At 44.6% G+C, this 13,601-nt stretch overlaps 1 protein-coding gene across 1 annotated transcript in view; it reads right to left on the reverse strand.

The window, feature by feature from the left end:
* Positions 1–13,601, reverse strand: part of ZNRF3 (zinc and ring finger 3) — a 166,277-nt gene that overhangs the window by 73,925 nt on the left and 78,751 nt on the right. The window contains exon 2 of the mRNA XM_029049420.2: positions 306–431. Coding sequence (XP_028905253.1) covers positions 306–431 — 126 coding nt within the window. The remainder of the gene's footprint in view (positions 1–305; positions 432–13,601) is intronic.

Below are 13,601 nucleotides of genomic sequence, written 5' to 3' on the forward strand. Positions count from 1 at the left end.
AAGAGGTGGATGGTAGGCCCAGCCCAGGGATGGGGTAGGAAGGGCCGAAGGAATCCCTGGAAAATCCCACAGGGCTGCTTGAGACCACATCCACAAGGTTAAGGAGGCAGATGCCAGAAGCCACCGAACGTTCTGGAAACCTTAAGGAGTGCTGTTAGTAAAGATGCTTCAACTTCTCAAATTCTCTCTTACCCCAGCTCTCAAGCCTTCAAGCCAAGGAATGTCAAGATATTTCTGGAAGTTTTCCAAAGCCAGGCCCGGTCCTGCAGAGGTAACCCCTTCACAGAAATCATTATGAATCTTACCTTGCCAAGGACGGTGAGACATGGTTTAGGGTCCAACTCTGGCTGTTCCAGCTTCACGACGCCAACCCAGCCGTATTCATACAAGTCTTCTTCATCGTTGTTATTACACAATCCCAGTGGGTGCATCTGAGGAAAAATGATAGGAGAAGTTACTGAGTATTTAAGAGCAAAACAGAACAAATCATCAGTGGTAATTACTGAGCACTTACTGGGGGCAGACCTGTACTAAGCAGTTGGGAGAGTACAATACAATAACTTTTTTCTTTATGGTATTTAAGTACTTTTCATTCATTCATTCAATAGTATTTATTAAGTGGTTACTATGTGCCAGACACTACTCTAAGCACCGGGGTAGATACAAGCTAATCAGGTTGGACACGTCCCTGTCCCACATTGGGGCTTACAGTCTAAACCCCCATTTTACAGATGAGGGAACTGAGGTCCAGAAAAGCAAAGTGACTTGCCAGAGGCCACACAGCCAGCAACCTAGATCCTTCCGACTCCCAGGCCCATGCTCTAACCACTAGGTCAAGCTGGTTCTTGGTAGACATGTTCCCTGTCCTCAACGAGCATAAAGTCTAGAGGAAAAATCCAAATGACAAATCATTTCTTCGTTGGCAACAATCACTTTGTAAGCTTGAGAGGATGTCTGTAAAAGAATATCAATCCTTAAACAAAAAGTTGCCTGTATAAGCAGAAAGCAACAGGAAAAGAGCGATAGGAGCCATGCAGGGAAACAGTCCACTGGATTTCCTCCTGGAGTGGTGCCTCATCTTGAGAAAACCCTGTATCATTCTGGCTCTGGTGCAGACTCTGCAGTTGTCCACAAGTAGGTTGTGTAAACCTGCCCGATCCAGAGAGTACACCAAGGAGGGAAATGATATATGGCATGGGTTTCCGCCATTATCAGTCCTCACCAGCTTCAGCTGGAAAAGCAGACCACCACCACTGCACTGCTACCTAACAGACAAAAGCCAAAGATGGAAGACAATCTTCCAGGAATGTTTTCTCTCTGCTTTACTAGCAAAAGTCACTCAGTGGGGTTGGAGGGAGGGAAGAAAACCCAAGCTGATCAAATACATTTTTTTTAAAAAAAAACATTAAACCATATTCCCAATCTATAGCATTGTGACATGCCCCTAAATCTACAAGTCCAGCACAAAACTGAGATTAAAGCTTGGGGCTGCTTTTCTAACCAGTAAGCCAAAATGCCTTCCACTTGCCCTAAGGCTTCAATCTCCCTTTTTATGGTATTTGTTAAGCACTGATTAAGTACCAGGCACTGTACTAAGCACTAGGTTTGATACAAGTGTGGTTGTACACAGCCCATAACCCTCATGGGGTACACAGTCCATCTTCACTTTACAGATGCGGCAACTGAGGCACAGAAGTTAAGTGACTTGAACAAGGTCACAGGGCAGACAAGTGGTGGAGCCAAGATTAGCTACTTGCCAGCTGTGCGACTGTGGGCAAGTCACAACTTCTCGGTGCCTCAGTTACCTCATCTGTAAAATGGGGATTAACTGTGAGCCTCACGTGGGACAACCTGATTACCTTGTATCTACCCCAGTGCTTAGAACAGTGCTCGGCACATAGTAAGCGCTTAACAAATATCAACATTATTATTAGAACTCTGGTCCTTCTGACTCCCAGGCCCACACTCTATCCACTAGGCCATTCTGCTTGCTTCTCACACTTCCCTGTGGGTAAAGCAAATTGATTTTTTTAAAAAATAAATCAAGACTTTAGGAAGACATCAGCTTCCAATTTAGGACTATACGAGAGGCCTAAGGGCTTTACTTATCAAAATCTTAAATGCCATTACAGGACAGTTGTTGCCTTCTGTGGTAAATATTGAATATCACAGGTAACAGTCACCCTCGATAACAACAAGCCAATTTTAAGCAATTAAATAATAGTCAGTAAAGACCCCTCTGGACCACGCGACCCATTCAATTAGCCGGGGCTCAGGGGTTCTGTTCCCTAGATTCTTCCAGCACAATAGCGGCTGGGGCAATCCGGCCAGATCCCAGTCCTTTCACCTGTTCCCTTGGCAGCATAAAATTTCCAAGGAGAATTTATAGAAAATTGGCCTTTTCCAGAGCTATTTTCTACCTGCTATAGCCACAGTGGACTTCCATTTATAGATTTCTTGTAAAATACCATCTCGCCAGATGTGATCCTTCAGCCGCTCCTTCCTGTTGGGGAAAGGGCCCCAGCTGCACAGAGCTAGCAGGCTGGAATCCTTCATTCATGGGGCAAATTGATTTTCTGGCTGCACTGCTTCCACAAATTTCGAGTCACACGTGAATCATGTTTCTAACTCCCCAAATTACCCTGGCGATTTTTGCTTTCTTTATTTCCTAAAGTAGGTTGTCTACCAGAGAGCAGGAGTGTCACCCTATTTGCGTGGCGGTCCTTCAACCTTTAAAAATTGAGGAAAACCCGAGGAAAAATAGCAGACATTCAACCTCCTCCATGTGTCTTGTGGAATAGTAAGACCCATTAAAGTGTTTCTTTGTAATATAGCAGGTACTAATCTATAATGCTGAACAGATCTGATGTTTGGAGGTTGAGGGGGAAAAAAAGGGGAGTGGGAGAGGGGGAAAAAAAGGGGAGTGAAAGAGGGGGAAGAAAAAGGGGAGTGGGAGAGAAGTTGAGGGTAGGGGAGAGTAGTTTAAATTCTCAGGGCCCCTAAAATGGGGAGGATCTCTGCTTTGCCCATCAATAAATAGTATTTGTTGAATGCTTACAGTGCAGAGCACTGTACTAAATGTATAACTGCAGAAGTTGCCAAATTACAGGAGCCAACAATTGAGGGTCCTCTTGGGCTCAGTGTGAGGGACCAGTTTAAGGAGTGAAACTGCTTTTCCAACAAGTAGTTTTGAGTTTTGCTCCTTAAATATTTATTTGCTCTGCACCTCCCCAGAATAAATTGAAAAATCATAAAGCCCGAGGACATCAAAAATCCCTGGTCTAGGCCTGGACAGAAGGCCTTCGTTTTGGCAAATGCTAGCCAAAGTGCTGAGTATTCCAACAGGAATGCACTCCGCACCTAGCCCACACACTCTGCTTCTAAAAAGCCCTCAAAAATCATGAATAATCATTATTCACAGGGACACAGGCGGCTTCTCTCCCATTTCCCCGACACAAATGTAAATTGTGGTTTTGAATGTAAACCAGATACACCAATGCATTCCATGTCACAAATGTGCACACCAACAGGCATTACCCAAGCTGCCTTGAAAGTGTCAAAATAACTTCCTTCCTCCTGTTCATTATAGAATCTCTCCTTGCACTGTACTAAGCACTGGGATTAATACAAGCTAATCAGGTTGGACACAGCCCATGTCCTATGTGGTGTTCACTGCCTTCATCCACATTTTACAGATGAGGAAACTGAGGCCCAGAGAAGTGTACCAACCTGCCCAAGGTGTCATATCAGACAAATGGGAGAACTGGGATTGGAACCCAGGTCCAACTAACTCCCAGGCCCATGCTCTATCCACTAGGCCACGCCGCTTCTCCTCTGGTCAAACGATTGCTCCCAGTTTATTTCCTCTAAGATGCTTCGAAGACTACCACTACCCAACCAGTAACACTATCCTTGACCCAATCCTTCCTGCGATTTCTCCTTGAAGTCACTGTATTAATACGTATTGACATTAAGAAAACATGAGCCTGTCTTCCGTCTCACACTGGCTTATAAATTCTGAGGTCGGGCAAGAGAGCCCAACTCCTAGCGCTGTTGAAGCCTTGTTGGCGACTGGCAGACCGCTATAGGGACATAACCCATTAGGCATCCAGAGGAGTTATTTTTCCAGCTCTTCCGCAAAAGTGCTCCAACTGAAATCCAGACGCCAGGCAAGGAATAAATAAAACAAAACCATCATTCCCCATCAGCATCAAAACCAGCACAAAGAAATGCTAGTAATAATTGTGGTACTTGTTCAGTGCTTACTGTGTGCCAGGCTCTGTACTAAACCCTGGGGTTGATACAAGCAAGTCAGGTTGGACAAAGTCCCTGTCCCACATGGGGCTCACAGTCTTAAGCTCCATTTTACAGATGAGGGAACGGAGTCACAGAGCAGTGAAGTGACTTGCTCGAGGTCACACAGCAGATCAGTAGTGGAACTGGGATTAATACCCATGACCTTCTGACTCCCAGGCCTGTGCTCTATCCTCTACGCCACGCTGCTCCTCCAAGGAACAAACCAGGGGCTCAACCAATTTGCAGAAGCTCATCCGAGTCTCCAAGATTTCCCTATTCCCCTGCCATGGCCCCCGAGGCAGTGGGTCCCATCTCCCTCTCAACATGGTTGCTGCTTCCAGCCAGGGGACTCGGGGACAGGAGCCAAGTGGGGAGGGAGGGAGGCTGGCTGCTGAAGATATAAATACCAGACATAACTGTCCAGCGCCAGATCTCTACTGGCCACGGGTCAGATCGGTTGAAAAGTAGATGACCGGCCATCCGATTGGTGCGGAGTGGGAGGGAACGAGCGGGGACACTCGGGCTTCAGAAACACCAAGAGGAGGACCTCCAGCAAGACACCCTAAGGTTAATGGCTACTGAGCGTGGCTTGCAGTCAAAAGTAGTGTGGCCAAATCTGCAATTGCTTGGCCTTTTCCTCCTCTGAGGAAGGCAGCGTGGGCTAGTGGATAGAGCACGGGCCTGGGAATCAGAAGTCCCTGGGTTCTAATCCCGGTTCTGCCGCTTCACCTTGGGCGAGTCACTTAACTTCTCTGTGCCTCAGTTCCCTTATCGGTGAAGTGGGAATTCAATACCTATTCTCCCTCGTTCTTAGACTGTGAGCCTCACTGGACTTGGCACAGTGCTTGACACACAGTAAGCACTTAACAGAACCCACAATTATTATGATGATGATTACTATTGTGAGCAGAGCTCCTGTTTGTTCACGCCGGAAGACGAAAGAAGTTGTGATTTTCTGCCACCAGGCCCAAGCTAGAAAATAGAAAATCTGGAAGGGTGCTCAGCATCACTGCATTAACACAGCAGATAGAGCCCGGGCCTGAGAGTTGGAAGGATCTGGATTCTAATCCCGGCTCTGCCACTTGTCTGCTGTGTGTCCTTGGTCAAGTTACTTCACTTCCCTGTGACTCAGTTACCTTATCTGTAAAATGGTTAGACTGTGAGTGCCACATGGGACAGGGACTGTGTCCAACCTGATTAGCCTGTATCTTCCCTGAAGCTAATTACAGGGCCCGGAAAACTGTAAGGGCTTAACAAATGCCATAAACAAAGTGACTGCAACCTTCAGCCACTGGCTGCGGTACTTAGCAGTGGGTTTTTTTGTTTTTGCTTTTTTAAAAAAATGGTATTTGTTAAGTGCTTACTCAGCACTGGGGTACATACAAGCTAATTAGGTTGAACCCAATCCAAGTCCCGTATGAGCTCAGAGTCTTAATCCCCATTTTACAGATGAGGGAACTGAGGTAAAGAAAAGTGAAGTCACTTGCCCAAAATTCATACAGCACATAAGCAGTGGAGTAGGGATAAGAACTCAGGTCCTTCTGACTCCCAGGCCCGTGCTCTATCCACTAGGCCACACTACATCTCTATGGGCTTTTCCTAAAGACCAAGTGCAGAAGACTCATGGCTCCTCACTGCTCACTCTGCCTTTCTCTTTCTGACCACCCCACTGATCTTAACCATCCCCCACCAACAGGAAGACTGTCCAAACCACATCTGGATTCTGCAAAACGACTTGGTAAGCCCTATTGAGTCAAAACCAATGGTTTGCTTCAGTGAGCGTTTCATCTGGGTATTTTACCTAGACCTAGGTCTTCCCCTCCCTTTAGCACAGACACTTAAAAGTTGGTTAAAAAAACAAACTAGCCCACCCGGGGAGAAGAAGAGCAGCAGTGTGGCTTAGTGGACAGATCACGGGCTTGAGAGTCAGAGGTCGTGGGTTCTAATCTAGGCTCAGCCACTTGTCAGCTGTGTGACTTGGAGCAAGTCACTTAAATTCCCTCTGCCTCAGTTACCTCATCTGTAAAATGGGGATCAAGATTGTGAGCCCCACCTGGGACAACCTGATAATCTTGTATCTACCCCAGTGCTTGGAATAGTTATTGGCATATGGTAAGCGCTTAACAAATACCATCATCATCGTCAAGTCATACCTTCACTGGGACCTGTCTTAACTGGTGCAAAGCTATTTATTGAGCTCTTAGTGCATACCGACTGCAAAGCTTGGAATTTGGCAGTGCCCAAAAAAGTATGTTTCAGAGGGAAAGTAGAAATTAAAACAGAAACACCACAACAGGGATGCTGCAGTAATCTGTCTGAACAGAAGGGGTTTGCGGCACCGATTTTCCACAGAAATAAGACTCCCCGAGCTGCAGACTAATGCTTGAGAAGCAGCCATGGCAAAGGGGAAAAAGGGAAAAGAGAAACAGCTAAAGCATCACATGGCTGGTAATCTACACACACTCCAGCTGCTGTGCTTCCCCCCCCCCCAAGAGTGCCCATCTCCTCTCGAATTCTCAAACTCAACATGTCTAACAACTGCCTTTGCCTGTTAGTGAGTGAAGAATCGATGGGCAAATTTCTAAGCAAGGGGAAGGTCATCAGAAACAGAAGTGCTTTCCCTCCCATGCAGCGAAAGCAAAGTGAGCTATCAGGACACTGAAGCAGACTTGCTTCTTTAAGAAGCTTTCAGGACAAAATCCTTGAGATAGATTAGTGCATTTTCCATATGTCTGAAAGGGCAAAACTGAAACCACGATGGGCTGCTGCTTTTCCCAAGGTTACAATATCTCGACACACTGCCGGAGGTTTAAAATAACTTCAAACGGAGCCGTGCAATTTTAAGTGGGTTACTGTTACACAGTAGCCAAGCGCGAACAGGAGGAAGCGACATTTTACTTGGTAATATTATCTCCTCCAAAGAGTCCTGGTGATTCAAAGGGAAACTTCCTCCCCTTTTGTCCTTTCACTTGCTGCCTGCCGGGACCAGACGTCATTGCTACAGACTTTCACTTGAAATAGCTCGGCTCTTTCTCTTAAAGGTGTGGTGGTTAAAGTCAAGACTTATAATTTTTAAGGAAAGAAATGGAAACTACAACTCCACCCATTTTTCTCCTGGACCGAAATGAATATTTTCTTTGGGGAGAGGCAAGAAACTACATGTGTATTTTATATATATATATGTGTGTATATGTATATATGTATATATGTATATATATATATATAATATACGATGTATATTACCTCTAAGTCTTCATCCAGACCAGTGTTCATTAAGTGTCTGGGAGCGACACATGGTGCTTCTAGATACTTTAGGCAGGGTACTTAAATAAAAAGAATGCGAGTCCCAAAGGAGACAAAGACTGTGACTTGATTATTTTGACTATAATCCAGCTCTAAGTACAGTGCTTGGCAATCAATTACATTTTTAAACGGTATTCATTAAGTGCTTACTATATGCCAAGCACTGTAGTTAGAGTTGATTGGCCCCACAAGAAGCTTACAACCTAGAGCAAAAGGTAAGCGCTTAAATTCCACAGTTATCATAAAGAAGATGCAGTCCCTGATCTTGAAGGGCATAAAATCCAATGGGAAGTAAGCTGAATAAATACAGATAAAACAGAAAAATCAACAAACAAACAAGTACACAGAAGCCTGAGGAGGCTGGTGAATGGCATCACTGGAAAGGTGGGAGGATTAATCAGGGAAAGTCTCCCAGAAGAGGCAGCATGTTAGAAGGGCTTTGAAGAAGGGGGAGAATGTTGCTTGACAGAGCTCAAGGGAGATATATTCCTTGGGGGCTGTAGGCGGGAGAAGAGGCGTGAGGAATAGGTCAGGAGTGGGAGAGAGCTGAGAACAAGAAACTGACTGAATACTTGGGAAATTAACTCTTCAATCAATCAATCAATGGGATTTATTGAGCACTTACTATGTGCAGATCAATGTTTAATGTTTGTATCTGTTAAGCGCTTACTATGTGCAGAGCACTGTTCTAAGCGCTGGGGTAGACACAGGGCAATCAGGTTGTCCCACATGGGGCTCACAGTCTTAATCCCCATTTTACAGATGAGGTAACTGAGGCACAGAGAAGTTAAGTGACTTGCCCACAGTCACACAGCTGACAAGTGGCAGAGCTGGGATTCGAACTCATGACTCTGACTCCAAAGCCCGTGCTCTTTCCACTGAGCCATGACATCACTATGAAGTGCTTGAGAGAGTAATACAATAGAATAAGCAGAGAAGTTCCCAGACAATAATGAGTTTACTGCTCTTCTTCTAATAATAATAGTGATATTTGTTAAGTGCTTATTATGGCAGATACTGTACTAAGCGCTGGGGTGGATAAAAGGAAATAGGGTTGGACACAGTCTCTGTCCCATGTGGGTTCACAGTCTCAATCTCCATTTGACAGATGAAGGTAACTGAGGCCCAGTGAAGCGACTAGCCCAAGGTCACACAGCAGACAAGTGGCAGAGCCAGGATTAGAACCCCTGACCTTCTGACTCCCAGGCCTAGGCTCTATCCACTACACCACACTGCTTCTACACTTCATGCTGTTTCTAGGCCTTCTAGAATAGTGCTTCAATTCCACTTCGCCAAACAGCCAACACACCATCAGGTTGTCTCACGCAAAGTTTCATTTTCTGAAAATTCACCTTCGCTTCTACACCTTCAGTGTACAGTCATCTGTCATAATTAAGCTTCGAAGATATGGTTGCCACAGTCAAATTTTGAGTCAGTGATCAAGAATCTCGAAGAACTTGGGCACAATTTCTTCCTCCTTCAAACTCCTGTTGGCCAGAAGCAACTTCGATTCCTAAGCAGTGCTGCATAGTGGCTAGAGTCAGAAGGACTTGGGTTCTACTCCTACCTCTGCCACATGTCTGCTGTGTGACCAGTCACTTAACTTCTCTGTGCCTCAGTTCCCTCATCTGTAAAATGGGGATTAAGAGTGTGGGTCCCATGTGGGACAGGGACTGTGTCCAATCTGATTGACTTGTATCTACCCCAGCACTTAGAACAGTGCTTGGCACATAGTAAGCACTTAACAAGTACCATTATTATTATCCTGACTGCCAGGTAGTTCTTTCAGCTGTGGCATGTGGCCAGAAAGAAGCCAAAACAAGGATCAATAATAACAAGTGGTTATCGTCAGTGCCAAACACTCACGCCACGTGAGGAGCTTGGCCTAGTGGACAGAGCATGGGCCTGGGAGTCTGAAGGTCCTCAGTCTAATCCCAGCTTTGCCATTTGTCTGTTGGATGACCTTGGGCAAGTCACTTCACTGGGCCTCAGTTACCTCACCTGTCAAATGTGTGTGCGCCCAAAGCGGCAGGGACTGGATCCAACCCAATTTGCTCATATTCACCCCAGTGCTTAGTACAGTGCTTTGCACATAGTAAGCACTTAAACACCAAAATAATTATTAGTATTACTATTATTAATTGCCATATTCCTGGGCTTGTTTCAGTTTTTCTTTTTCTAGCTTGCGTAAAAATTGCCTCACTTGAGTTTCCTCAAGTTCAATTGTCCCACTATTAATTTTCTATAAGTTTGGTGGCTACATCTGAAAAAATAAAACAGGAAAATCCTGTCCGAAACAGAAACGGCAACTGGGTTAATTCAGTGATGCCTTGCACACATACAATATGGACATGCTACAACATCCACATTGCCATTTTGCTAAGCAGCCTCATTAGGCAATCCTAAACTCAATTTCCTCATCTTGAAGTTCTTGGTTTTGGGTCCACGGGGATAGTGTGGGGCCAAGATGTCCAACTCGGACATAGTGGCAATTTGTTTTTGCAACATAATTTGTGCCACACGATACTGCAACTCTCCACTTCATGTGTTTCCCACTTTTTGAAAGTGCTCTAAGAGGAGAATCTTAGAAAAGCCTGGGGGTCAGAGGACCGGGGTTCTAATCCCACTCCCTCCACTTGTTCGCTGTGTGACCTTGGGCAAGTCATAACTTCTCTGGGCCTCAGTTATCTCGTCAGGAAGCTGACCATTAAAACTGAGAGCCCTATTTGGGACAGGGAGTGTGTACAACCATTTTATCTTGTATCTACCCCAATGCTCAACAAATACCATAAAAAAGAGCCATGATACTCTGCCTCTACCCTTCATTCACTCAACTGTACTTACTGAACGCTTCCGGTGTGCAGAGCACTGTACTAAATGCTTGGAAAGTACAGTTAATCAACAGATAGAAAAAATCCCTACCCAACAATGGGCTTGCAGTCTAGAAGCGGTGATACAGACAACAAAACAAGTAGAGAAGCATCAATATCCTGTCCTGGAACACCCTCCCTCCTCATAGCTGATAATTACTTTCCCCAACTTCAAAGCCTTAATGAAGGCACATCTCCTCCAAAAGGCCTTCCCTGACTAAGCCCTCATATCTTCTTGTCTCACTCCCTTCTGCCCTGACTCGGTCCCTTTATTCATTTCCTTCCACCCCTGCCAAGCCCCACAGCACTTATGCACATAAATACCACAATTATTGTACCCACAATTTATATTAATGTCTGCTTCTCCCTCTAGACTGTAAGCTCAATGTGGTCAGGAAATGTGTCTGCTGTACTGTACGCCTCCAAGTTGTTGGTACAGTGCCCTGCACACAGTAAGCACTCAATAAATATGATCGCTTGCTCTGCACACAGTAAGTGCTCAGGAAACACCACTGATGATCCAGCATAAAGAATTATAGGGGGAACTCTCACTCCGACATGAGTCCCTGAAGTGTGCCTATTTGGTTCTCTTGTCTCTCAAGAGGTTGGTGTGAATAGCCATGAACTTGAGTTTTATTACAGTGAGCAGTCCTGGAAAGACCTGGCTAACCTCTCATAATAGGATAAGAAGGAGGTGCTAGGAGGAATCCAAGATAAAAGGCCAGCAGACAAGACTAGGCCACAATCATCACCATTATCATTATCTCCTCTGTGGGCAGAGCACCATACTGGGAGCTGCGGGGAAAATTGTAAGAGAAGAGTTAATCCTAGCCTCCAACTTCTTGAAACTTACAATTTAAATGAGGGTGATTTCCTAACTGCAATTCTATAGATTTTCAGAGGTACACACAAGTTTTGGGGGAGCTCAAGTAGATAACGAAACCAGGATCAGGTGCTTTGATCTGTGTACTCTCCCAAGAGCTTAGTACAGTGCTCTGCACATAATAAGCTTTCAATAAATACCATCGATTGATTGGGTATTCACAGTATTTCTAAACATCTGTTTCCTCACTAGCAAAAACCTCAGTAGTACAGTGTAGGAAGAAAGGGATGAATCTCTACACATCAGACAGAAGACAAAAAAATTATTTGTGTTGCAGATGATCTGATTTTTGACAAGACGGGACTTTGGCTCAGCTTACATTTTTTGGCGGGGAGGTGAGGGAGGGTAATTGGCAAGTTACAGGAGAAGGAAGAAGGCAAACAACCATGTTGTCAGGGGGACTTGGGCAAAAATAGCTGACCACTCTGAGACCATCTCTAATTCTCACCAGTGTACTCCTTCCCAGCAGTTAATACAGTGCCTTGCACACTCTGCAGGCTCTTTAATAAGCACTCTTACCACAACATTTGGCCAAAGATGGGACCACCCAGAGTGAAGGACGTCACTAAGAGAGAATTAGGGATTCCAGCCATCATCACTTATGTGTTCCAAGTAGCATATCAGTGGCAAATTTAGCTTCATCATTGGAAAGGGAATAACCAAAAAAATTACAAGGGTCATCTTAGCAACAGGGCAGGACAGAGGAAGAGGGGAAAGAAGATGTGTTGCTCCTACAGAGGGAGTCAATCAAAATAGTCATCAAAATTGAAGACACTATCTCTACAGAAAACCTCTTAACCCTATACAGCGTGGCTAAGTGGATAGAGCCCGGGCCTAGGAATCAGAAGGATGTGAGTTCTAGTGAGTTCTGGATGTGAGCTCCACCACATCTGCTGTGTGACCTTGGGCAAGTCACTTCACTGGGCCTCAGTTCCCTCATCTGTAAGACATGGATAACAGTGTGAGCCCCATGTGGGACAGGGACTGTGTCCAATTTGATTGTCTTACAGCTACCCCTATGTTTAGAACAGTGCTTGGAATATAGTAAGTGCTTAACATATATCACAATAATAATTGTTATTATTATTAACTTCAGGATGTAGGCTGAAAAAGGTAACTGTTCTCAGAATTGCATTTTGTAAGGACTCTGTGTACTACTTGGTATGCTTGCCATTGTTTTTACGAGATGTTCTTCCCCTTGACGCTGTTTAGTGCCATTGTTCTTGTCTATCCGTCTCCCCCGATTAGACTGTAAGCCCGTCAAACGGCAGGGACTGTCTCTATCTGTTGCCGACTTGTTCATCCCAAGCGCTTAGTACAGTGCTCTGCACATAGTAAGCGCTCAATAAATACTATTGAATGAATGAATGAATGAATGAATTTAATTCTCAGTCACTACCCTAAATTGTTTTGGGTTTTTTGTTGTTGGTTTTGTGGTTTTTTTTAAACATACTAGGTAACAATTACTTTTCTTGGTATTAATGTTCTGAAAAAAACCTATGAAGCTCATCTTCAAGACTGTATGCTCGTTTTGGTCAGGGAACATGTCCACCAATTCCGTTATATTGTACTCCCTGAGCACTTAGTACAGTGCTCTGCATGCAATAAGCGCTCAATTTTATACTGATCGACTGTCTTAAAAGAATATGCAGCACCAATTAGGATGGGTTCAGGACTATCCTCAGCCTATGAGAGGACGAATATCAAATAAGTTTGAGTCCAAGTTCTCTGGCTCACATTCTTCTGAGCACTTAAGTAAATGTGAGTCTGAATATGCATCCAGAGATTCTGCACTAACAAACAAGTCATTTAAACTAGCTTTCTGGATCTCAGTGAACACAGCCTACCTATTTATGCCCGTCTCCCTACCCCACAAATGTAAAAAGAGGTCACTTATACTTTGAGTAGTGATGTCTATGCATGTTCTCCAATTCCCTTAAATCTCACCATGCCCATAATAGACTAGTCCCCCTTAACAACCCAGCATGCACAGGAGAAAAAAAAAAAACTTGGTTAAATCGAAACCTTCAAAAACATGAGAAACTTTCAAGTCAATCTGGAAACTTGAAAACATCTCACTGCAACATTTATTATGGGCAGAACTTGCTTCTAGTTGACAAACTCTGCAGGAAACAATTAAGCTCTGCAGTCAAAGCTCCAGGTGAAGATGAAATAAGAGTCGTGCAGAACTTTATTAATTGGCCCCCTTCAATTCCTACATAACCACGTCATCACAGAACAAGAAACCT

This window comes from Ornithorhynchus anatinus, chromosome 21, assembly GCF_004115215.2.
Source record: "Ornithorhynchus anatinus isolate Pmale09 chromosome 21, mOrnAna1.pri.v4, whole genome shotgun sequence".
Classification (NCBI taxonomy): Eukaryota; Metazoa; Chordata; class Mammalia; order Monotremata; family Ornithorhynchidae; genus Ornithorhynchus; species Ornithorhynchus anatinus.